The 23383-nt window shown below is 51.6% G+C and overlaps 9 protein-coding genes and 2 non-coding genes across 11 annotated transcripts; 7 read left to right on the top strand and 4 right to left on the bottom strand.

Moving 5' to 3' along the window:
* Positions 1-84: 84 nt before the first annotated feature.
* Positions 85-4009, bottom strand: ISM1 (isoleucine-tRNA ligase; the record flags this gene model as incomplete). Its single annotated transcript, XM_036775679.1, has 18 exons — positions 85-214; positions 258-467; positions 521-621; positions 671-793; positions 848-978; positions 1032-1113; positions 1170-1385; positions 1433-2007; positions 2056-2144; positions 2195-2606; positions 2658-2805; positions 2857-3092; positions 3140-3193; positions 3243-3387; positions 3435-3498; positions 3551-3620; positions 3670-3742; positions 3803-4009. The coding sequence occupies 18 exons, from the start codon at positions 4007-4009 to the stop codon at positions 85-87; spliced, it is 3066 nt and encodes a 1021-aa protein (XP_036631698.1).
* A 326-nt stretch (positions 4010-4335) lies between these two features.
* Positions 4336-5838, bottom strand: PC9H_006126 (uncharacterized protein; the record flags this gene model as incomplete). The annotated part of the gene is made up of 10 exons (XM_036775678.1): positions 4336-4416; positions 4477-4733; positions 4800-4816; positions 4875-4968; positions 5037-5131; positions 5184-5301; positions 5372-5424; positions 5480-5579; positions 5635-5692; positions 5764-5838. 10 exons carry the CDS (start codon positions 5836-5838, stop codon positions 4336-4338), a joined length of 948 nt encoding a protein of 315 aa, XP_036631697.1.
* A 798-nt stretch (positions 5839-6636) lies between these two features.
* PC9H_006125 (uncharacterized protein) lies at positions 6637-7994 on the top strand (the record flags this gene model as incomplete). Its single annotated transcript, XM_036775677.1, has 3 exons — positions 6637-6732; positions 6794-6961; positions 7014-7994. 3 exons carry the CDS (start codon positions 6637-6639, stop codon positions 7992-7994), a joined length of 1245 nt encoding a protein of 414 aa, XP_036631696.1.
* A 349-nt stretch (positions 7995-8343) lies between these two features.
* Positions 8344-8426, top strand: PC9H_006124. The gene has a single exon. It is a non-coding gene; the product is annotated as a tRNA-Asp (tRNA).
* Positions 8427-8512: 86 nt separating this feature from the next.
* Positions 8513-10444, top strand: PC9H_006123 (uncharacterized protein; the record flags this gene model as incomplete). Its single annotated transcript, XM_036775676.1, has 3 exons — positions 8513-9433; positions 10262-10327; positions 10388-10444. The coding sequence occupies 3 exons, from the start codon at positions 8513-8515 to the stop codon at positions 10442-10444; spliced, it is 1044 nt and encodes a 347-aa protein (XP_036631695.1).
* Positions 10445-11656: 1212 nt separating this feature from the next.
* On the top strand, positions 11657-13143 carry ARD1_1 (N-terminal acetyltransferase A complex catalytic subunit ard1; the record flags this gene model as incomplete). The annotated part of the gene is made up of 8 exons (XM_036775675.1): positions 11657-11695; positions 11753-11819; positions 11866-11920; positions 11976-12003; positions 12114-12215; positions 12275-12378; positions 12426-12906; positions 12970-13143. 8 exons carry the CDS (start codon positions 11657-11659, stop codon positions 13141-13143), a joined length of 1050 nt encoding a protein of 349 aa, XP_036631694.1.
* Positions 13144-13358: 215 nt separating this feature from the next.
* PC9H_006121 lies at positions 13359-13451 on the top strand. The gene has a single exon. It is a non-coding gene; the product is annotated as a tRNA-Asp (tRNA).
* A 541-nt stretch (positions 13452-13992) lies between these two features.
* PC9H_006120 (uncharacterized protein) lies at positions 13993-16743 on the top strand (the record flags this gene model as incomplete). The annotated part of the gene is made up of 8 exons (XM_036775674.1): positions 13993-14015; positions 14067-14126; positions 14177-14696; positions 14745-14816; positions 14867-14950; positions 14999-15746; positions 15796-15962; positions 16012-16743. 8 exons carry the CDS (start codon positions 13993-13995, stop codon positions 16741-16743), a joined length of 2406 nt encoding a protein of 801 aa, XP_036631693.1.
* A 214-nt stretch (positions 16744-16957) lies between these two features.
* PC9H_006119 (uncharacterized protein) lies at positions 16958-17328 on the top strand (the record flags this gene model as incomplete). Its single annotated transcript, XM_036775673.1, has 2 exons — positions 16958-17041; positions 17104-17328. The coding sequence occupies 2 exons, from the start codon at positions 16958-16960 to the stop codon at positions 17326-17328; spliced, it is 309 nt and encodes a 102-aa protein (XP_036631692.1).
* A 291-nt stretch (positions 17329-17619) lies between these two features.
* PC9H_006118 (uncharacterized protein) lies at positions 17620-19797 on the bottom strand (the record flags this gene model as incomplete). Its single annotated transcript, XM_036775672.1, has 12 exons — positions 17620-17789; positions 17857-17975; positions 18057-18231; positions 18351-18381; positions 18442-18513; positions 18581-18699; positions 18757-18836; positions 18894-19046; positions 19100-19146; positions 19211-19244; positions 19359-19548; positions 19602-19797. The coding sequence occupies 12 exons, from the start codon at positions 19795-19797 to the stop codon at positions 17620-17622; spliced, it is 1386 nt and encodes a 461-aa protein (XP_036631691.1).
* Positions 19798-20965: 1168 nt separating this feature from the next.
* PC9H_006117 (uncharacterized protein) lies at positions 20966-23324 on the bottom strand (the record flags this gene model as incomplete). Its single annotated transcript, XM_036775671.1, has 6 exons — positions 20966-21535; positions 21585-21751; positions 21801-22548; positions 22597-22680; positions 22733-22804; positions 22863-23324. The coding sequence occupies 6 exons, from the start codon at positions 23322-23324 to the stop codon at positions 20966-20968; spliced, it is 2103 nt and encodes a 700-aa protein (XP_036631690.1).
* Between the last annotated feature and the right edge of the window lie 59 nt (positions 23325-23383).

Genomic DNA, 23383 nt, shown 5'->3' with positions numbered 1-23383 from the left:
AATCGGTAGTCTAGAGGTCGTCTAATCAAGATAGGGAAATTTCCACGGTCACTCAATTTTTGAAAGGAGTGAAGTCTGTAGGAATTATTGAACCGCCGTGGTGCATCGCTTGCACAAATCATTAGAAGATTGACGCGTATATGTCCAGCATCTGGGACACTTCTCCAACGTCGCTGGCCGCACCCGAATCATCAGTCTTGCATCGGAATCTAATCTGTGGTGAGGATCTTATCATAAATACCCCAAACGAAATGTACTGACTAGGTCCTTGGAAGCTGTCCATGTGTAACCATTGAGGCGAGATATCGCCAAGAGTCTTTGTGTCAGTTACGCGCACGCCAGATACTATGAAGAGTGTCTTAAGGAAAGATTCCTGTCTCCGTAATAATCGCGAGAATTCGACGGGGAAGCCTAGATCATCAGGGAGTATAATGTCGACTTCTGCTTCCAAAGAACTCTTGATTTGCCTAACAATAGTTTAGTGAAGAGTGGACACCGCGACTGGTAGACGACAGCGTACTTTTTCGTGCGCGCCAGCTCTAGCAGTGACAGCACATTGCTACGAACGTGCATCAGCGATCGCATTTCTTCTGCAGCTTGTGTATCCTTCCATTCATCACCCTAAAGTGCGGAGTGAGAAGGCAATTTCATAACATGACGAATCACTCACCAGGGGAGTCCATTTCCTTTGGAACACCGAAGACAGAGACGTGTCATTCTTCGCATGCTCGTACACTTCTTCCGCTAGATGTGGCAAGATTGGGGCGTAGATATGGATCGTGGTCGAAAGGACCTAAGCGTATATGGCGCGGTCAGCACACGTCCCTTCACCCGCATCCGTACTTACCTGCTCCAATACTGTGACGACGGCTCTTCGCTCTGAACTGCTTGGAGTATTGACATACAAACAATCCTTTGTGATATCGAAATAAAGAGAAGACAAGGTGATGTTAGTGAAGTGTGTCAGCGCATTGACAACTAGATGACCATCAGTGAGATTCGAAGAGTAATCATTGCGTATCGTGGCCAACCTTTCGGAAAATTGTACGACGTGTAGCTTTCCAACGCCGTTCGCTCCAGGGAGTATAGTTCATGCATGATGTAGCGATCAGCCTACATATTTGTCTGATACGTCAGAATGTGCTCCAAGGGCGATGTGCCATACGCACCAAGCTCATGTCTTCTTTCGAAACAGCAACTCGCTTGAGTTCGCCACCGTTAGCCGTGTTGCCCAAGATGAATCTAGCCGTATTCCGTATTTTTCGCAGAGATTCAAATGTTTGCGCTAGAACTGTGGGTCCGATGGCGATATCCTTCCAATACTCCGCCGTCGCCGCCCATAGCCGTAATACGTCCGTTCCATATGCTGGCTCTTTTTTCTTGTCCTGGAGCGAGCCATAAGCCTTTGGATAGATTCCTGAAGATCTCGTACCTTGCCACCATGGATGACAGTCATCGGACTGATGATATTACCCAGGGATTTACTCATTTTCTTTCCGTTTTGGTCCAAAACCATTCCGTGAGTTATGAGGTCCTTGTAAGGCGACTGTGGAGTTTTCGCGTTCTCCTCGCTGCTCTCAGACGCAACGGCAGTCAACAGCTGGCTCTGGAACCACCCTCTGTGCTGATCACTACCCTCCAAACAGACATCCGCTAGATGCTTTCTCTGTGGCCCGTACTGTTTAACCGTGTCTTCGAGCATCGACCACGATGAACCGCTATCGAACCAGACATCCATGGTGTCGGTGCTCTTCCTCCATACCTCTGAAACTACTTCGCCTTCTTCGCGAAGAAATTCTGGGACGAAGTCTTCTATAGGCCCATCCCACCAATGTGCTATGCCTTTCGCGTCGAGGAGAGGGAGAATGTGATCCAAAGTGCGTGAAGTGAGAACCGCTCGGTCAGTCGGGATATGATGTAGCGCGAGGATCGGCACCCCCCAAACTCGTTGGCGTGATATACACCATTCTGACCTCGAGCCAACAAAAGAAACGAGACGATTTCGAGCTGGGCACCGTTAATAAAATGCGTGAACGATGTGCCGACGTTACTCACAAACTGAGGGATAGAAAGACACGTCTTCTAATGCACTGAGGGCCTTGTCTTTGATCTGTTCCAAGTTGGCGAACCACTGTGACGTCGCACTAGGAGACTCGTCATGTACGCTATGGATTGGACAGTAAGAGGCTCGTACGTGACAATGATTGGCTTGTCAGTCTTCCAATCATATGGATAACGATGCTTGATGCGTTGAATCTTAATCAACGAACCAGTTTTCTTCAACAACTCTACAACGGATTTCGAGCCTCCGGAAAGAACGTCTTGCCCAACAAGGGTTTGCCCTGCGTCTTGACCAACCACCTCCGAAACTTTCTCAGTGAAACAGCCAGCATCGCCAACATGACAGATGATGGATTCCATGTCGGAGATCATCCCGAGCTTTTGCAGAGCATAGTAGTCTTCGTTGCCGTGAGCAGGAGCGCAATGCACCAGACCCGTACCAGAATCAGCGGTGACATGTGAAGCGGCTATGATTTCGAGGTGATCGTCCCGTCCTGAGAGGGGCGAAAAGATGGGTCGGTAGGCAACGCCTACGAGCTCGGATCCTGCAAGTGATTCGGTAAGGACCGTAAGCCTTCGAGAAGGACTTGTCATACCAGGAATTTCAAGAACAACTTCTACTAATCCTAGCATGTCGCGCAATGCATCCAATCGGTCTCTGACGACCACAAACGCCCCGCTATTTGAACCCCCGGCCAAACTCTTCACAACGACGTAACTCAGCTCGGGATTGACTGCAATAGCCTATAAGGGTGGCATCAATCACTGATCATCAATGGCATCCAAATCATATACCATGTTTGCCGTCAGTGTCCAAGGAGTTGTGGTCCATACCAACAACCGGGGGTTCAGCGTAGATGTGAACACGTCGCGCATACCAGGATTTGCCGACTCTGACTTAGAGTCGACTTCAAACGCGACGAAAACAGAATGAGACACATGGTCGTCCTTGTACACCAGCTCCGCTTCAGCCAAAGCAGATCGCGAGGACGGAGAGTAGTGAACAGGTCGATAATGCCTATATATTAGTCCTTTGAAACGTCAGAATATGCAGAGGACGAGGGGGCGTGATGAATACCATTTGCTACCATTTTTTGGAAGATTCGAAGCTGGCGCATCTCGTAGTCGTGATCTTAAATATGACCTCAGGAGGTGACAATGAAGATGAAGAAAGTAACTACCTAAAGTCCGGTACGTTGAGGTCTCGCTCCAGTCTGCCATGATTCCCAGTTCCTGAAACTGTTGCTTCTGTGATTGGACTTCGCGCTGCGCTGTAGACCTCGCTGCACTACGTATTTCATTTGCCGACGCCGTGCTCGATTCTTTCTAACTACCTGATGAATGGGAATAACATAGTAGGGAAAGCGGCTTACTCCAAGTTCTTGCAAGGCTTTATTCTCGATTGGAAGGCCATGGCAATCCCAACCAGGGATATAACTGTAGCCAAATTAGCATGTATGCCTTGTAGAGTATAACTACGAGTGCTCACTGGACACGCCTCCCTTGGGACACATGAAACCTGTTGGTGATATCCTTCAAGATCTTGTTCAATGCATGGCCTACCTGTTGGTAAGGAACCGGGATTTGGGTATAGAAGTAGGCTCTCACCCATGTGCAAGGCCCCGTTTGCATACGGAGGGCCGTCATGTAGGACAAACAGTTCACCCTTTGCGTTCTCCCACTACATGCTTAAAGGCTCGGGGGTGAGATGACGAGGCGACCTGGATCCACAATTCCTGACCTGCCAACGATACAGTTCCTCACATGCCCTCCGGCGATATGGCTCTTCGCGTTTCGAGGGTTCCGCCCATAGAGGGAAACTGGTCTTGGGGAGTAGGAGGGTATTCGAGTAGGATTTATTTGGGGCGGTCGAGTATTTTGCCCCTACACCGGGGATACGCCTTCTACGAACACGAAGTTGTTGGACGAGGCGGGAGGAGAAGCCCATAGCCGTTCACGCGTTTGGACGCGCTCTCTAAACTTGTCTGGTCTTCCCACGGTTACGTCCAGCTCGAATCCGTTCACGGTCCTTCAATGGAAGCGGTCGCTTTGTAGTAGGATATACGGCGATAGGCCGGACGGCAGCCAGAGAAGACAAAGATATAAACATAAGATATCGTATGAGCATAGTCTTGACCTCAGGCCACAGAAAATTATTTATACTCGTAGAAACATATCAACCTCGTGAAAAATATGAAGCAAGCTACGCAAAAGTGAGATTCATTCTACCATCCACTGTTTCATGATCAGAACACAGACATAGTCTGACGATAGTTATACCAAACAAGTGAGTGCGTAGTCTATAAAGATGCCAAAGAACACAATACTTCCAAGCGTATATCCATTCCTATGGAACTAAACTCTCGTCTCATCAGTTATCCAACAGCCTTCAAAAACCAGTGGCTTATTGCTTACCGCCCTCCCACAGCTTTCCGTCCTCTCAAAGTCTATCTCCATCAGCTGCAGAAGCAGATCCACCGCCGCCCCACCAACACTAAGAACAAAATAAGCATACCCTTGATTGTTCAGCACACCCGCTGTGTAAAGCGCCGCGAGCAATATCATGCCGAACAGCGCGATGACGAGCTTTGTGCGGGAGGCAAAGAGCACGGCGGTGGATTTGATGCCGGCTTTGAGGTCGTCTTTGCGGTCTTGACAAGCGTAGATGGTGTCTACGGCGGGGGACTCAGATACAAGCCATATCATATATGAGCAAGTAAGAAATGCGAGACACGTACCGTACCACAATGTCCATCTTTGTTTCTTCGGTCAGCGATGGTGCAGAAATTTGGGACGGGGAGGGGAAGACTTACGCCCATGCACCTCCGCTTAGCACGAGGGCACTCGTTGGGTAGGAGCCGCTGGTGTAGGCCCACGCCGCGACGACGCCGATACTGAGAGTCACACCTAGCAGTTCTTTGGTTAGTACGCACACGAACGAAATCCCGCTATGGACGGGAGATTGTGACACGCACCAAGCCACGCCTGCGGCCAATACGTCACGCGCTTCATGAAAGGATATAGCCCAGCGAGAGGGAAGAGAGACACAAGCCCGATGGTCCATCTGAACCTCTAGCATTAATACTGATACTAACAGTAGATATGCGGCATGGGTGACTTACGCAAGAGGGTTGGATGGCCAGAGCAATGCGAGAAGAGGGATGATATTGATGGTCAACCATACCAATGCCCCGCGAACGGAGACGCGCCCGGATGGCAAAGGGCGGTTCTTCGTGCGCTCTATCATGGGCAGGGACCAAGAGAATATGAACATACGGGCAACAAGGGGGGGCGGGTGTTGGTAGCTCACCAACTTGAGCATCGAGGTTCCTGTCAACAATGTCGTCCCAGATACATCCAGCGCTGCATTTCCATTGTAATTCTACGCATAGTATGCTGACTGGGTCGATTATCTTACCTGTGAAATAAGAACGATCCGATGATCCCCCAGCCCAGGAATCGCAAGACAACGTTAAGTGGAAGGTTCAGTGTCCTTGCTGACATGACGAGGCCCCATGCTATCAGAATTAGTATCAGCTATCGTCGTCGCATGGTAAGAGTAAGGCAGCTGACCAAAGGGCCAGAAGATGAGCAAGATGCCCGCCCGGTTTTTGACTCGAGACAATTCAAGCTACGCAATGATATTTCAGAGGTCAATTATATTCGGATAAGCGATGCATCTGTCAAATAAATTGAACGTACGTAGGCACTGTAGTCGATTGATTTCGTAGCGGCAAGAGGGTTAGCCTTTGAATCGAGAACGCTGGATGATGACATTGAGATCAATGAGACGAGCCCGTTAAATCGGCCGTGTGTCTTTATATCTTCAGAGAGGTGTACTAGTTGAGAGGTAGCAGTCTCGCTGGTAGACAGAGCTTTAATACGTTGCTGGGGTGGATGGTAGCACCTCGTTATGGTCACCGGTGGCGAATGCAAACACAATGGGCAGCGGACGACCAAGGTATGCAACTGCAGGCGAGTATCGCGAGTATTATTGCTGGCGGTGCCACAAACCAAACTCTTATATTCACCGCAGCAGGGGCCCAGAGGTGTTTTGTGGTGACTATGCGCGCGGCGCGCGCGATAGATAAGAGGTGATGAATTAATGCAGCAGTACAAGGGCGAGGCTGCGCGCCCGCATCCCATATTTTCGGTGATAGTGACGACTGATACAGTCCGATAACATTGGAGGGACGCGGGCGAGGTGTGCCACTAACGCGTTTGTTCGTTATAACGGACCAAGGTCATGATAAAGCTGATACACAAGAGTTAACATATCAACACGGATAAAGCATAGTGACCAGCACTCACATGAAATTCAAATTCCCATTCCTACGTTAAAGGAGTTTATCAGTCCTTGGCCTCGCTCAGCGAGGCAGGCTGCAGCCGCGCGCCACTCGCCCATATGCCGGGACTCTGACGTGGACCTCCCCATGGACTTGTGGACGGCTTGTAACACTTCCTTTTTGGGTCCAACCTCGTTCCGTCCCGCCCAAATGTTAATATTCCTCTAAACTCCACATAATAGCTTCCAACCTTCTTCCTGGCCTACGATAACCAGATACCAGTGCACTGATGACTTCGGGTGCCGATGGACGAAACGAGCAACTGGACGATGACCCACCCATCATCACTCTGCGTTCGGCGGCGAAAGATATCGCCATTGGTAGTGTGGGTGCTTGCTAGTATGCGGAAATGCTCGAGGCTTGCTGAACGCCAAGGATGATCATAGATAGCAGGCATGGTCTCGGAGGTGTTCGAGTACCCATTCGACCTGGCCAAAGTCCGTCTGCAGTCCCAACTCTTGACTGCCTCGAGCACCTCGACTCTCCGCTTCAACGGGCCCGTAGATTGCCTGAAGCAGACGTTTAGAGATGAGGGAGTCCGAGGCTTGTATCGGGTACGTTTGCGATTTTCGTGCACGTTTAGTTTTAAATCAAGAATTCATGCAGGGTCTGCCTGTGCCCATTGTCGGCACCATGGCTGAAACGGCGATACTATTCTTCGCATATACGTCGTTCCAGAACCTCATCAAGAAATACACCGGTTCCTCGTCGAAGCTTACTGCGACACAGTTCGCAATTGCAGGTGGATGCGCTGGGGCGACAGCGAGTTTTGTGCTGACTCCCATCGAGCTGATCAAATGCAAGATGCAAGTGCAGATGATGTCTGCATCTGCATCTGCACCGTCTGCGTCTGCAGCCCCCGCCTTCTCACCCCGTGCACCCGCCTATCCCTCTTCTTCCCCGGGCTTCTCTTCCTCCTCCCAACCTATCATGGCCTCCCCTCCCCGTAACACCCGATCCCATTCCACGGCCCCAACTCCAAAATACCCCGGTGCAATCTCGCTCATCCAAACAACCGTCCGTACGCATGGCATCACAGGGCTATGGCTCGGGCACACCGGCACGCTGCTGCGCGAGGGCGGGGGCAATGCCGCGTGGTTCGCGGTTAAGGAGACCATCGCAGCTGCGCTCATTCGACGACGTCTGCGGAAGCAACACAAGTCACTCCCTTCGTCATCGTCGCCGTCGATTGCGGCTGCGGGGGCGACGCCCCGCCCTCCGCGTCCGCCGCTAACAAGCAGCCAGCGGCGCCACGGGGCGGATATCCTGCCTTGGGAGTCGGCGGTATCGGGTGCGATTGCGGGTGCGTGTGGGACTGTGGTGTCGTATCCAGCGGATACGGTGAAGAGCGCGATGCAGACGTCGGAAGAGATTCGGGCGGGGAGACAACATCTCTCGATGGGTATTTCGCCCTCCAGTCCAGCGGGATTTGTGGCGACGTTCAAGCGGATGTACGCTACCCACGGGGTGCGGGGCATGTACGCGGGGTGTGGGATGACCGCCGTCAAGGCCGTCCCGATCAGCGGGATCCTGTTCGTGGTATACGACGGGCTGAACTCTTTGGTGGACAAGTATTTCGTTGTCTAACGGGTACGGGGTTGGATGCACCTGTTTGTTTTGCTTTGGAGGTTGAGCTTTGCATGTTGACGGGGGGCACTGGGGTTTATAATAGCCTGTTTATTTTGCTTTGAAATTTTGTAGCGTAGATAGAGTTCCAGCTCCAGACGATATCACCTAGAATATTTACATCCATACATAGGTACAGCATAAGTAGTAGAACTTGATAATAGAACGCAAATCACCATTCAAATACGTTCAACCGTTCCCCATGTAAATAGGAAAGGCTCTCTGGAAAGGGAAACATCAGAGTGCGCTTCTAAGGAATTAGGTTCAACTACTTCTTTACCTAGCATCCCTTGGACTCTTGTTGGACAAGTCTCTGTTAGTATATCGGTTAGTACACGCGCCTGTCATGATGATTGTTCGCGCGAAAGCTGGGTTCGACTCCCAGACAGAGAGCTTCAAGTTTTGAATTTTGCTTACGTCAACCTGACTTCTCGCCAATATTTATATTCGATGCTTACTTGTTTGCCCGCTTGCATGTCATGAGCCACACCTCGTTTTTAACTCGAAGTCCCATTCCCTCGCATTCTCAATATACCTCGCTCACGACGGCGACGACGAACACCACCACGACGACGACGACGACGAGGAGCCCAGGGACGACAAGCCCAGGCTTTCCCTCGTCATGGCCGCGCCAATCTGCATTGTTTGGTTCAACTTCTAGCCCCTCAACCAGGAGACGTCCAACTGCTACGGACGAGGCTTTGAGATCATCGCTGGGATATTTCGCTTTCCTGCCCCAGTCAGATCCTAAGCCCCCGCTGCCGCCTCCTGCCCCAAACACGGGCTCCAAGGCTGCCACCGACACTGCTGAGAGGCTGGGCTCCACCCGGCCACCCGAAACGCCTCAAGGGTGCTCGGAGTCAGATCGACAAGAACACGGTACATCGGCCCACACGGCGCGTCTGGAACGCGAGCAGGCTGAGGCTACGCAGGGAGAGTTTGATTGGGTCCGGTCTGGTGGAATCCTGCGCGACGCTCGTGGGCGCAGGGACAAGGTACGTACGGAGGCCATCCACGCCGAGATTCGCAGGCGGGACGAGGAAGATGGGATCATGCGCACCTGGAATTCATATGAAGAGCGGTGGAGAAGGTTAAGCCGACCCGGGACCGGGACCGACCAGCATATGGCCATACAATTTCGCGATATCCCATGGCCCCAAGGATCGGCGGCCGACAGGGAGCTTGGTGTAGGGCCGGTAGGGACGGTGGAGGACCTTGACGTGGAGAGCATGCAGAGGTTCTTTCTCGCGACGCTCAGGGTGCGGACGAACAGGATGACGCGCAAGGAGTTGGTCAGAGCGGCGTGGCTCAGGTGGCATCCTGATAAACTCGTTTCCGTGCTCGCGCGTGTCGTGCCCGAGGACGTGAGCATGGTGCAAGAAGGCATCAGTCTGGTCATGGTGTGCCTGAAAGCGTTGCAAGGGGGCTGCTAGTGCTGAAGATTGAATGTCGGAATGGACACTGGATGGTATTCATGTGGGTGCTGGTCGCTACGTTATACCTGCGTTGATATCCTTTGTGTATTAGTTGGTAGATGCTTTCGATATTTGCTTTGAAGATTATCAGCCGTTTGACCGACGGGGCTGCAGCACACCTGTCCTGCTGTCATCTAAGAGGAGAACGCGGATGCGTTGTTTCGACTTGCAATCCCTCAGCATGAGGAGTCATGCAGCTGCTAGCAATCACATCGAGCCCGGCGGATGTCAGAGATTGCGAGATGTAGCCTTGCAAACAACATTGCTCGACCGTCCGTGTCCAGGACACTCACCGTCAAGCCAGTGTATCGAAGCTCTGGTAACAATGCTGCCCCTCATTCATATACATCTTAGTAAGTCGTCCATCTAATGGACAACTCCTTGTCGCCGCGAAATAAACCGACTACAACGAGCATATACGTTCAAGTTACCTGATACAGATTGCCTTGCTGCGACTGACCCGGAAGTTCCAATGAAACACTGGATCCGCTTCTAGCCGTATGTATTCTGCGGAACACACGACAACTCAGTGGAGTGCCGGACGCAGCTAGGACGATACCACGGGAAGCCCAACATCCTTATACTCCCCTAATGTCGCGATCGCACTGCTTGACCTTGGTTTACCGACACGTCCTCAACCGCGACTTCACCGCGACTTGACTACGACGCATCGGACGGTCTCTGGTTGAATGTATGGAGGTCGCACCAACCCTGCCGCCTCTCCCAGGCATGCCGTGCAACTGCACCCCCAAGGGAGGCAGCCCATATATACCGCCGTGCTTCGGCTACAGCTTCTTCTCGTCCGCACGCGCCCTCGAGGTATGCATAGCCCACATAGCCCACACACCAGCCGACAAGCACCCACCGCTGAGAGAGTAGAGATGGCACGAGAGCGTGAACATCGAACACGAGCGCGAGCAGATCGGCCTAGATTAGTTCCTCGACCGCGTTTCGGAGATCTTGGGGCACGAGCATGGCGTCAGTTTGGAGGAGGCGGAGTGAGCAGCTGGGATCTGTTCGTTGAAATACACTCCGGGCTTCAAGGCTCCCAACACGGCGGCAGGATGATTGAACCGCCCCTCGAATCGCATCGCGACATAGACTCGCGGGAAGACAATAAGGATATCATTTTACCCTTCGAGGGTCTTTGAGGAACTTGGTTTTAGTTTCATAGGAACGACATACGCTCGGAAGTTGCAAACATTGTATTTTTTGGTTACCTCCAGGATCACGCCGCGGCGTGCTTGATCTAACACCAATGTACATATTGGACTCGTGTCTACAGCCGACGTGGGGGTTCGGTTCTCATCAATTCCTCAACGTTGAGATATGATCATATTAGCCATTTGTATCGGTACTTCATATTACCAATTCGTCAGTACTCAAATGCACTCCAACCCTGCCAGTTGGACGAGCGTCTAATACATTATTTCTAATACGAGTACCTGGCCAGTCGACAATCCTCCTCTTAAACTCGAACTTCCTGATGTTGCCACGCAAGTTCCGCCCCCGCGTAATCCAGTCGTCTTCTGGACACCTTACATCCCAGCCCACTCCTTTGCAGCCTCAACGCGACAGCCTTCCTTCTGTAACCTGGCCGGGGTTAGACACATTCGGGACTAGCTGATACTAGATAGTACGCTTATTCCCCTTGTGGGCTCCTCTCCCAACTATTTCGACGATTTTTCTCTAGTAGGCAGTCGTCTGCGATGCTTCATCGATCTACACGCCCATATTCCCGGTTGTGATGGTTGCAGATGATGGGCTCCACTTGACTCTTTCCTTGGGGCAGTTCCATCTCAGCACTCAAAACGAGACACAGTGCGTTGTGTCACTTCCATGGCAGCTATAGCTCACAGACAACGACCACTGCTCGACGATCACTCTGTGCACTGCCAGGGAAAGCATTTCGAGCCCCCCGAGTCGTTCAGAGTCCTGAAGAATCTCGGAGGTGTCATCATGTGATTGCTGTCTTCTCGGATGACATCACGGCATCTACAACGGCACAGGTAGTACTGGCTTGTCTACCTCTGTTTGGAAATTCCCTGGGCGGTCTTCCTTATAATCGGCTCGAATCTACACACCCTCTCTTCCTCTCTTCGTGACCACCATCATCCCCGTATCCAAATTCGCCTTGCAGAGTCAAACATGCCTGAAGGTACAATGAAAGCGCTCTGGTACAATGCCGTGAGTGCATAGTCGCTGCCTTTGTGCGAAGTTGAAGCTGATGATCGTCCAACTCAGCCCAAGGACTTCGAGATTAGGCAAGTACCTATCCCGAAGCCTGGAGACGACGACGTCTTGCTCAAAGGTGCGTACATGACACGAAACGGGGCGCATGACCTCGGGGAATTGAGAATTCGCGCATATAGTCGCCTGCTGCGGCGTCTGTGGCACCGACGGCCATATTCAGTATGTTCTGTTGTCCCAGTACTCGGTATTCAGAGCTAATCTCGCCACGTCACAGCGAGGGCGAGTTTATCTCCAAATTTCCCGTGAGTTACATACGGCTCGGAAAGGATTTGTTGCCTGATCGATCGATCGGCTGGCCTTTCATTATATGCGCTCATTATATGCGCGATCTGGATACGATGTCATCTTGCAGCTCATCCCAGGCCACGAGGCCGTTGGGACAATCGTCGAGCTGGGGAAGAACGTGAAAGGCTTTGAGATCGGTGACCGCTGCGTCGCCGACGTTGGCATCACGGTGAGCACATTGGATCTGGCTGTTAGCTCAGTATTCTCATCGTACACCGGCGAGGGTAGTGCGACGATTGCTTCTATTGCCGCCGTGGCCAATCGCTCTTGTGCGAAAATTTTAACTCGCGTGGTGTCACCCAGGACGGCGGCTTCGCCGACTATGTCGTCTAGTATGTACGAGTATTCCCCGGGCAACTCATACTGACACGCTCTCCAGCCAACAGAAGAAGCTGTACAAGATTAACAACCTTTCCGACGAGGATGCGACCCTCCTTGAACCCGCCGCATGTGCTATTCACGGGCTCGACAAACTTTCGCCACCCGTCGGCGTGGAAGTTCTGTTGCTCGGCGCGGGCCCCACCGGCCTGATCCTCGCGCAGCTGCTCAAGCTCAACGGCGCTTCGCGCGTAGTCATCGCCGCGAACAAGGGCATCAAGATGGACATTGCTAAGCAGCTGGACGCTGGTGACGAGTATATCGAGTTGGACAGGCAGAACCCCGGACCGCAGTGGCAGAAACTGAAGGACGACAACCCGTATGGATTTGATGTCGTTGTCGAGGCGACGGGCGTGGAGGCGCTGGCGAACGAGAGTATCAACTACGTGAGGAGGGGCGGTACGCTGATGGTCTACGGTGTCTACGAGAACAAGGCCCGCGTCCACTGGCCTCCCGCGAAGATCTTTGGTGATGAGATTAAGGTGGGTATCCCCCTCCCTTCGTGGGACGATTTCGCTGACGGTGGTACTTCTGTAATCCCGTAGATCATCGGCTCGTTCTCGCAGACATTCTGCTTCCCGCGTGCGGTAGCCTACCTCGACAGTGGGAAGATCCGCGTCAAGGGGATGGTGACGGATGTCTTCAAGCTCGAGGAATACCAGGCGGCTTTGGACAAGATGAACAGCCGAGGCGCGGTCAAGATCTGCATCAAGCCTTGAACGGGTGGACGATAGGTATGGAGATGCCGTCGAGGCATGGTGGAGGAAGTGTGGAGAGACGAAGTCGACGCCAGGGCGTAGCGCTGTATAGTGAATTATGTATATTATGTACATGTGCATGGACGATACCCTATTGTATATGGCCGGCTCGTGCGAGCTTGGAGGAACAATTGTAGGAATCAGAGTAGGCTCCGTGTTGCTTGTATTTCACCAAGTCTCTGTTAGTATATCGGTTAGTACACGCGCCTGTCATTGCGGCATTGATCGGTGGGTCGCGCGAAAGCTGGGTTCGACTCCCAGACAGAGAGTATTATAATAGGCAGGAAGTAAGTCCTTAAGTCCTTTGAAAGCTTTTTGAGCCCGATACGTTGCTCTTGGTATTTGTTCGACGGCCATCAGAGCTTCGTCCGTGCGGACCAGCTCGCTGGGCAGGGACCATGCATGATGAAGCCCAAATGGGCAGAGCTGATGTGTAGTAAACTTTGTAAGACAGTAGTTAAGGGAGGCTTGTAATGCATGTACGGGCATAGTAACGGTAATTGAACACTACGTATGCCTTCTTGGCTCGAGGCCAGCTGGTGGCGTTGGCGGGAAAAGATATTCAGAAATCCTCCATGGCCTTGGATGTGCCCAACGTTCTTCACGAAGCGCAGAGATTGGGAGAGTAGGGAGAGCATCGCTCCAGAAATCAGAAGCAACCCTTCGAATGGGTTGGGAGTTGTGTAAACAATGGCATTCCGCCGAGTTCTCACGGTCTCGGTCAGCTGACTTATTGACTTACAATGACTGCCACCAGTACTAGTAACTCAACGCTGAACGGACCTCATTTCTACTCTCAAATCAAACATTATGGCAGATCGCCAAGCGAGCGGGTGAGTTGCTTGCTTCTGAACCTCCCGCCTAATACAATGACCGCCCTGAAGATCAACGGGTCCGCCACCCGAAGGTCCACCAGCCGCTGGGGTTCCACAGGAAAGTGAGATGTGAGTATCGCTAGTAACACCGTGCTGTCAGCTTTGTGAACGTTTTTCAGCAAAACGACGCCAAGAACAGTTCGCACCGCCGGTGGGGATACGGGAATAAGTAAACTTCGAGACCACATCGCCGAGCAGATGGAGGGGGAGTTCAGCATCGTCAGCGTTGAGGCATTTATGTCGCATTATCTACCATTCGAGCCGACCGAAGACGACGTCAAGGACATGGAGAAATCGCTTGCCGAGATGAAATTGAGTGTCTTGGTTGAAGTGGATGGAGAGCTCCGTTTTCACGAATTCCTGGTCCCCCCTTGCAATGCTAATGGGACAGAGACTCCCTCGTACAGACCTCTCGAGGATATTTCCAGGGCGATAGCTTCTGTGCCTGTCGAGGGACGGACGCGCAACGAATTCAGCTTCCGTGTTTGCCCCAACACCGTCATCAAGTCACAAATTGCTGGCTCGGACAACAGGGTCGACGGATGCTTTACCTCAGAGGATCCTGAGAGCAAGACATTGGATACCTCTCGTCTTGCGTGTATCCTCGAATACAAGCTGAACCGCTTGCAGGAGGTTGAGGTACGTCTTTTCTAAGCTTGTTCCAACTCGATTCAAGCAACCTCGTAGAACAACAAGCAAGCCCTGTCGGCAAGTGTCCAGATCATGAATGACGATGTCCGTCGCATGTTCACATATGGGGTGGGTCCCACTGCTGCTGTGGTATTGGTCTCTTGTCTGACTGGCAGTAGATTACTATTATCCGAGATCGTGTTACTCTATGGTATCATTCTCGGTCGCACTCGATGATTTCAGAGCCCTTCAGTTTTGTAAAAGTCGGTGAGGTCTCCCCCATGCAGTACACAAGTTGACTTTTGTGCTAGAACCCACAACTCCTTATCAAAGTCTTCATGTCATTCCTGTTTGCCACGGAGGAGGAGCTGGGATACGACCCAATGGTCACTCGGGACGCGAAAGGGGACTATATATACAGAATCCCCTCTACCGAGCAGGGACAACAACGCGACCGTTTCTTCCGCACTACTGCTTCCATCGCCGAGTATCGTTCGAACAATATCACTGGTCGTATGGCTCGGGTGTGGAAGGTGGTCGAATGCAATCCGAGTGGCGCTGTGTTATCGCCCAGCGAGCCTTCCCGTGTATTGAAGGATGTCTGGCTGGAGGATTCGGCACTTACTGAGTCGCAGATTCAGTCGCAGATCTTCGCGGACCTCAAGAAGTTCTTCCGTGACAAGCAAGACGCGCGATATCTTGCCTTCGAGGAGCTGCACCCTTCGATCAGTGAATTGGAGCATGAGGACAGATACGAGAAGTATTTTATCAAAATCATGACGGATTACGAAGGCAAACGGACTAAACCACTCCTTTCCAATTCACAAAGGATGCGCAAGCTCTTCACCACTATCAAACCGTTAGCGCTTCCGACGACAGCACATCGGGGTGGTAGCGGGACTCCCCGCCCACTCGAAAGCAAGGACGCTTTGGATGAAACTCCTCGTGAGTTTGCGCCGAGGAAGCAATATCGGGTCGTCTTTGGGGAGGTATGCGAGGCTGTGGGTGACCTTAGAACCGTAGGCGAGGTTGCGGACGTCCTCAGTCAGGCAGTCGTTGGTAGGTTTCCCTCCACTTTTCATGGATAAAATCTCATCCCGTCTACCAGCGCTTCGCCTTATGTATTGTGCTGGATGGGTGCATCGAGATATTAGCTCTGGCAACATTCTGGCTCATCCCAGCGACGGCGCGTGGCAAGTTAAGTTGTCTGACCTGGAGTACTCCAGGCGGTTCTCCTTTGATCTGGAGCGTGATGTAGGCAGAGACCCGAAGACGGTACGCCGCCCCTCCAATTGACGCACAAACCCCCGTAACAAGTTCATAGGGTACACCGTACTTCATGCCTCACGAAATTCTCCGGTCTCGCTACCTCAAATTCCCTACATCGACCCTGCCGGATACAACGTTTGACCTCGACACTTTCCAAGATACCGAGGACCCTGCCGCACCCCAAATGCCACTCGTATACAACTTCCAACATGACCTGGAATCCATCTGGTGGATCTTCCTTTGGACAATAACCTGCCGAGTTTCCCATCCGCCTTCAATAGTGTTTGGCCAAGGCATCTTCAAGAACACTATGGACCTTTCATCCGAGAGATCGGCGTGCTTTGAAGACTCGATCACGACATCCCTCCGAACCTGCTTGCTTCCACCACTAGAGCGGCTGGCAGCGCCGTTAGAGAGATTGAGGAGGGCCATGGTGAATGCCTACATGCACCATCATAAGAATCAGGATTGGTCCAACCTCTCATCCTACATTCACATTCATAACGCTTTCCACTTTTTTTTCCTAGCAATCGGCCTGTCTCGAGCAAATTGGGGTGGTACTGCATTGGTGACCAGCCATCAGCCTGTTGCCAGTATTGCGGAGGTTGGTAGCACCGCCGACCTCAACAATGTCGAACAAGTCCCCAATATTTCAAATCCCACTCGACGTAAACCCAGTCGACGCAAGCGCACATTGCCACGGGACGATGACGACTACGTGCCGAACAGCAAGGGCGAGGGGTCTAAGAAATCGGCGCGTGCTAAACGGTCTCCAGGTATTCAGTAGGGGGTATTCTCTTTCTTCTGGCTCGCATGGGCAGATGCGCATTGCGAGTTATCTTTTTTTGTTGTTCATTGTAATACACCCCAACTATTGGAATCCGCAATGTCCCATTTTCGCCAACATATCGGCGAAGCTGCAAGATTGATGTTCACGCTAGAACCCACCAAGCAGACGTTCACAACTTTCAGCACTACGCGTTTGAAAAGGACTTGACACAATGACACCTAGCGAGTTTGCTCAGCCTGCCAACATCGCAGACTCCTCACAACCAGGAGGGAATATCTCCTCGTTCTTCCCGATGGTGAACAACTGGGGACTCGACAAATTGCTGAGGGAGTATCGGAGAATCTCGTATTTATGTAGGTTGTGATAGTTGGAAAGGATGTCTCCGTCATTCACCAGCTGGACTGGGATGGTGTCTCGCTTCTCAATAGTGCTATTGACATGTTGCTTGAGGGCTGCTCTGCCTATGTACCCCAGTATCTGATCTTCGCGTTGGAGCCGCTTGCAGACTTTCAAGATACCCTTGCAATAATCATGGAATGGAAACCTCCTACGATAACCTCGATACAATTTCCAGCGCAATAGGATCTGGAACTGTTAGCGGTCGGAAACGCAACAAATTCAGCTTCTGTGTTTGCCCACAAACTATCATTGAGCCGCAAACCGGCCTTTATGACGCTTGATGTGTTTCACTTAATGCGGAGCCTCCCATTAGGTGCTTGTCCAGGCTAGGGCTCACTCTTTTGCCTTGGTAGAAGGGCTACATCGATTAAGGAAGAAAGTGGGATTATACCTCGCACACAGATCGCCATGTAGTACTATATCAGTATATAGGGCTTACATGCAAGAGTAGAAATCCCACGCGTGGTTCATGGTCTAGGACCTGGGTATGGAGCATTCTGCATCATAATCCAGAGGCGTGAGCTCCTCGACTCTTTCCTGGAACGCAGCGAGCGTGCAGAACTCTGCGTGGCCGGAGAGATGCTTGCCCTCGGTGCCGCAGAAGGGGAGGGCCATGTTCTTGTTCTGGTACCTCACGCGGACGTCTGGATAAAATCGCAATAAGTAGATGTTACCAACGCAGGCGTAGGCGCGTATACAACGAGTACGTACAATGTTCCCTCGGCCTAAAGGGGTTTAGGATGCCCTGGAGATAGGAAGGGTGGCCCCTCGAAGGCTCGGAGGACTTGCTGAAGAGCTCGAACGTGATGGACGCAGTGAACGGTGGCCATCTATCGAGGGGGACACCGTCATGATAGCCATCATATGATTAGTCCTGCTTAGGATGTATGTTCAGAAAAGGGAAGGCGCACAGTTCGTCGTAGACATCGAGAGTAGAGCAGAGTGCCGCGATGGCCGTGTCATGCGTGCTGTGTACCAGGATTTTGACGGGGTCTTGATCACCTAGACTAACTTTCCGCGACATCTTGCGAGAGAGATCGCTCAGGAGGAGGCCCATGCCGAGTCGTCGCACTTCCTCAGTCTTGTCTAACATAGACAGGTGAGTAGGCTGTTATGGCGGTGCGGTGTCACTTACACCCTTAAGATTTAAAGATAGGACGTTAACAGTGTAAAAATAGGAATGGATGTATGAAAGACATGCGTACCAGAAAACCATTCGGCTACGACCGCTTTTTCCTGGATAAGATGAGAGCGGTAGGTGAGCTCAAAAACAGGCTTTTCAAATAAGCAACACACAATCAAATCGACGACGGCCTTCTCCTCGAACTCGGGCGGAACCTTGATTCCGTGTGCGCTGGCTGCGCGTATCTATGATAGAGAATGACGTCGGGACTGTCACTACGGACTATAGAGGCAAACAGTAATTATGACCTACTGTGTCCATTATCCCGGAGGCCCTTGGTTTGCCGTCTACGCGAACAGGATGCCCTCCAATATACTTGGACAACCTCCTATCCAGGGACTCGAGTGCTGGGTTATATAGATTTGCGGCGGCTAGCGTGTGGGGCTTTGATTGGTTTGTTGTAAAGCGAAAAGTGTGATTGTAAGTACCTTGCGCAAAACCAATTTGGAGGATCTCCAGACGTTTGCACGAGAATGTGTTCCCTAGAAGGTTCTCATCTTTCCCGTTCCTGGGTAGTTTTCCGAGGTAAGTCTTCTGGATTGGAAAGACAAGACAATGCATGCACCGTATGAGAATGGGAGGAAGCGTATTTGGACATTTTTCGGCGGGGTATAGGCCAGATATAATGTTTCGCAGGGATTCCATAGTGCGGGGCATGTTAGTAGAACGGAAATACGCTTGCTCAGCGTTCAGCAGTTGATCGGGGAGGAATCCCAATCTAGTTGGAACTGCCATCTAATAGATGAAATCTTCGAGGGGGAATAAACGCACCGCTCAACATATAACCTTCGCAACGCTGCGCCGTATTCAAAGGTCGACTGGATAGTGGCAATCCTTGAGCTTGAGGGGGTGTAGAAATAATCACAGAACTGCCGACTTCACCTTTCTGCCAACGTCCGTTAGCTCCCCAAGGAGACTTAGAAGGAGAAAGGACGGGAGGTGAAAGGACAAAGAAAGTAAATGATAATGAGCACGCACACTCACACCCAAACGCTGCAGGGGTTCAGCGGGAGATGAGCACGAGACTTACCATTCTCCTTCAGCACTTGTGCCGTCCTTTCGTTCAACCAGGCGTTTCAAAGGCAGGGGGTCACCGTCGAGTGCACCATTATTGGTGTTCAATTCTGCTCTGAATTGCCTTGCTGCAGTACAAAGCATCCAGTGCGAGGGTATGGAAGCAGGGGGGTCAGCGAGACGCACGCCCACGGGTGCCCTTTCACCTGTCCGGGCCAGCGTCAACTCTTACAACACAATGCATGGAAAACATGCGTACCATGCCTAACATATACATGTACTTGATCTAATTTCAATCCCTCCGGCGCGACGGGGTAATTCTCCACATCCAGAGGCTCCTGTGGTGGCCGAACCCCAGCCATGACCATATCTTCCGAGTTGGGGTAATTCGCCGCCGAAATGAACTTTGCTAAAAAGACGACACTGAGCAACGCAAGCTTCACGGATTTGTGCATGTGCTGCCTCTGAGGATTGAGGAGACCAATGAAGCTCAAATAAAGAACCGTCTGATCGGGGCGCTTATTCACATCGTCGCTGGGACTACGAGAGACTACGAGTAGTCAACGACAGGCTACGAAAAGTCGGACAATATCTAAGGAACTTTGAGCGTGGGGAGACTGCTAGTAATGTAAGGAGACGGGAGATAATAAAAGTAGCATAAATGGTACATGTGAGTTACACGGAACTCAGAGAGTAGAAATATGTATTGTTGAGGATTCCACATTCATCTGCGCCTATGTCTTCACTCGAAAGCTTCTTGAACGTGTAGACTTCTGAGATTTCCCTTCGGTGTCTGACATACAAGCGGCGTCGTCGCGTCGTCGCTTGTGTCGAGTTGTTTTCGGAACGTCTGTGATGTTGGAAACGCTTGCAGAATTGGCGACGGGTCGATGATAAGTCAATAGAGCTGTACCACTCCAAATCGCCTGGGACAGCTTGATTGCGGCGAAGAATTGAACAAAGTGAATGGCAACGTGGGACGTGACGTCGGCCAACATTCCGTCCTTCCTGCAATATACATACACAGAAGACATTATCTGCCACAATGTGTTCAAGGGGCGGGAGAATCCTTTGAACGATGGATCTTTGAAGGGTCTCGCTTTCTTCAAGTAAGCACTGTAATCTGGCATCTGAGGGTGTCATGATGTTCTGATATATCGGCCTGCCGTACTGCACTGGAGCTTGATGGGCTGTTGCGAGGGGCTGCGGGCACCTGTTCTAGTGCAGTCCGAAGAACCGTTGTGCATACTCGAGGTCAGACAATTTTGCTTACTAGGCCCTCGACGAAGAGCTCGCTGCCAGTGGTCCAAGAGAAAGCAGCTCACCACCTCGTTTCGTATGCAGCTGGCCGTGTTTTCACACACTCATGGCCACAGGTTACATAACATATTGCAACTAGCGTACGAAAACAGATAACTCCTGATGCGCATATGCCCATGCAAGCCAGAAGAAAGAGGAATATTCCGAGAGACACTTACTAACCACCTCGAGACCGTTTAGCATGCGTAGATTCCTGAGACCCCTCGCCCTTGCTGTTCGGCACGTAGTCGTCATCGTCCCATGGTAATGTATGTTTGTGTCGACTGGGTTTATGTCGAGCAGGGTTAGAATTATTGGGGACCTCTACGACATTGTGGAGGTTGGCGGTACCAAACTGGCGATAGGCTGATGGCTGGTCATCAATGCGGTACCACCCCAATTTGCTCGAGACAGGCCGATTGCTGGGAAGAACGCGTGGAAAACGTTATGAATGTGAATGTAGGATGAGAGGTCGGCCCAATCCTGATCCTTATGATGGTACATGTAGGCATCCACCATGAATCCCCTCAATTTCTCTAAGGGCGCTGCCAACTGCTGTAGTGGTGACGGCAAGCAGGCCAGGAGGGATGGCTTGATCGGGTAAAGAAGGCACTTCAATCTCTCAGATGAAAGTTGCATAGTGTTCTTGAAGATGTCTTGGCCGTACACTATTGAAGGTGTATGGGAAACTCGGCAGGTTACTGTCCAAAGGAAAATCCACCAGATGGACTCCAAGTCATGTTGGAAGTTGTAGACAAGTGGCATTTGGGCTGCATCGGGAGCCACGCTCTTCGTAAACGTGGCGAAGTCAATCGTCGTATCCCGCGGGGGTAATGTAGGGAATTCCAGGTAGTGAGACTGGAGAATTTCGTGAGGCATGAAGTACGGAGTACCCTATGAACATGTTACGGGGGTTTGTGCGTCAATTGGAGAGGCGGCGTACCGTCTTCGGGTCTCTGCCTACATCATGCTCCAGATCAAAGGAGAACCGCCTGGAGTACTCCAGGTCAGACAACTTAACTTGCCACGCCCCGCCGCTGGGATGAGCCAGAATGTTGCCAGAGCTAATATCTCGATGCACCCATCCAGCACAATACATCAGGCGAAGCGCTGGTAGACGGGATGAGATTTTATCCATGAAAAGTGGAGGGAAACCTACCAACGACTGCCTGACTGAGGACGTCCGCAACCTCGCCTACGGTTCTAAGGTCACCCACAGCCTCGCATACCTCCCCAAAGACGACCCGATATTGCTTCCTCGGCGCAAACTCACGAGGAGTTTCATCCAAAGCGTCCTTGCTTTCGAGTGGGCGGGGAGTCCCGCTACCACCCCGATGTGCTGTCGTCGGAAGCGCTAACGGTTTGATAGTGGTGAAGAGCCTGCGCATCCTTTGTGAATTGGGAAGGAGTGGTTTAGTCCGTTTGCCTTCGTAATCCGTCATGATTTTGATAAAATACTTCTCGTATCTGTCCTCATGCTCCAATTCACTGAGTGAAGGCTGCAACTTCTCGAAGGCAAGATATCGCGCGTCTTGTTTGTCAACAAAGAACTTCTTGAGGTCCGCGAAGATCTGCGACTGAATCTGCGACTCAGTAAGTGCCGAATCCTCCAGCCAGACATCCTTCAATACACGGGAAGGCTCGCTGGGCGATAACACAGCGCCACTCGGATTGCATTCGACCACCTTCCACACCCGAGCCATACGACCAGTGATATTGTTCGAACGATACTCGGCGATGGAAGCAGTAGTGCGGAAGAAACGGTCGCGTTGTTGTCCCTCTTCGGTAGAGGGGATTCTGTATATGTAGTCCCCTTTCGCGTCTCGCGTGACCATCGGGTCATAGCCCAGCTCTTCCTCCGTGGCGAACAAGAAGGACATGAACACTTTGATCAGGAGTCGTGGGTTCTAGCGCAAAAGTCAGCCTGCGTACTGCATGGAGGGGATCGGACTGACTTTTACAAAACTGAAGGGCTCTGAAATCATCGAGTGCGACCGAGAATGATACCATAGAGTAACACGATCTTCAACAATCGTAATCTACGGTGAGTTGAGCAAAAGGAACAAATTCATTAGTAGCAACACGACTTACCCCATATGTGAACATCCGGCGAGCATCGTCGTTCATGATTTGAATACTTGCGGCAACTCCTTCGATATTATTCTACGAGCATCGCTGACTACATTAGTCTGTCGCAACACCGTCATTCAGTCGGACACACTTCAACTTCCTTGGTAGGATCTAGCGTGAACATCAAGACGCATGCGGCGCTGGACACCGTCAGCCTGCTGACACGGGGACCTTCTGATGTGAAGCATCCGTCGATCTTGCTGTTCGAGTTCGAGGCTGGCGGTCCAAGGGAGATATTAGGACGTACGCAAAGTGTGAATCCGTTGCGAGATCGGCCCTGGGGCATGCAAGAGGCTATTGCTTCAGCTAGCGAGGCGAGGTGTTCGTGCGACGTCGGCGTGTCGAGTATTGGGAAATCGGTATCGCTGAATTCTGCGACAGAATTCGTTGAGATTGGGGAGTTGCTTGCCGTCTTAGAGAGCAATTGCACCACGTTGCCAACATCAGAATCGTTGACGTCGAACGGCAAGTACGATGAGAGGTATTCTTCGACTCCGCAGATGGCAAACTCTTCTTGAATCAGCTCGCGAATACCCTGGCGAAAGTGAGACATTTGAGGTTGTCTGCAAACAATACCGAGTACTGTGATGCCTTGGCGGAATTCGAGTTTTG

This window comes from Pleurotus ostreatus, assembly GCF_014466165.1.
Source record: "Pleurotus ostreatus strain PC9 chromosome Unknown scaffold_4, whole genome shotgun sequence".
NCBI lineage: Eukaryota > Fungi > Basidiomycota > Agaricomycetes > Agaricales > Pleurotaceae > Pleurotus > Pleurotus ostreatus.
The sequence above is the reverse complement of the archived record's forward strand: the minus strand, read 5'-3'. Positions and strand labels throughout refer to the sequence as shown.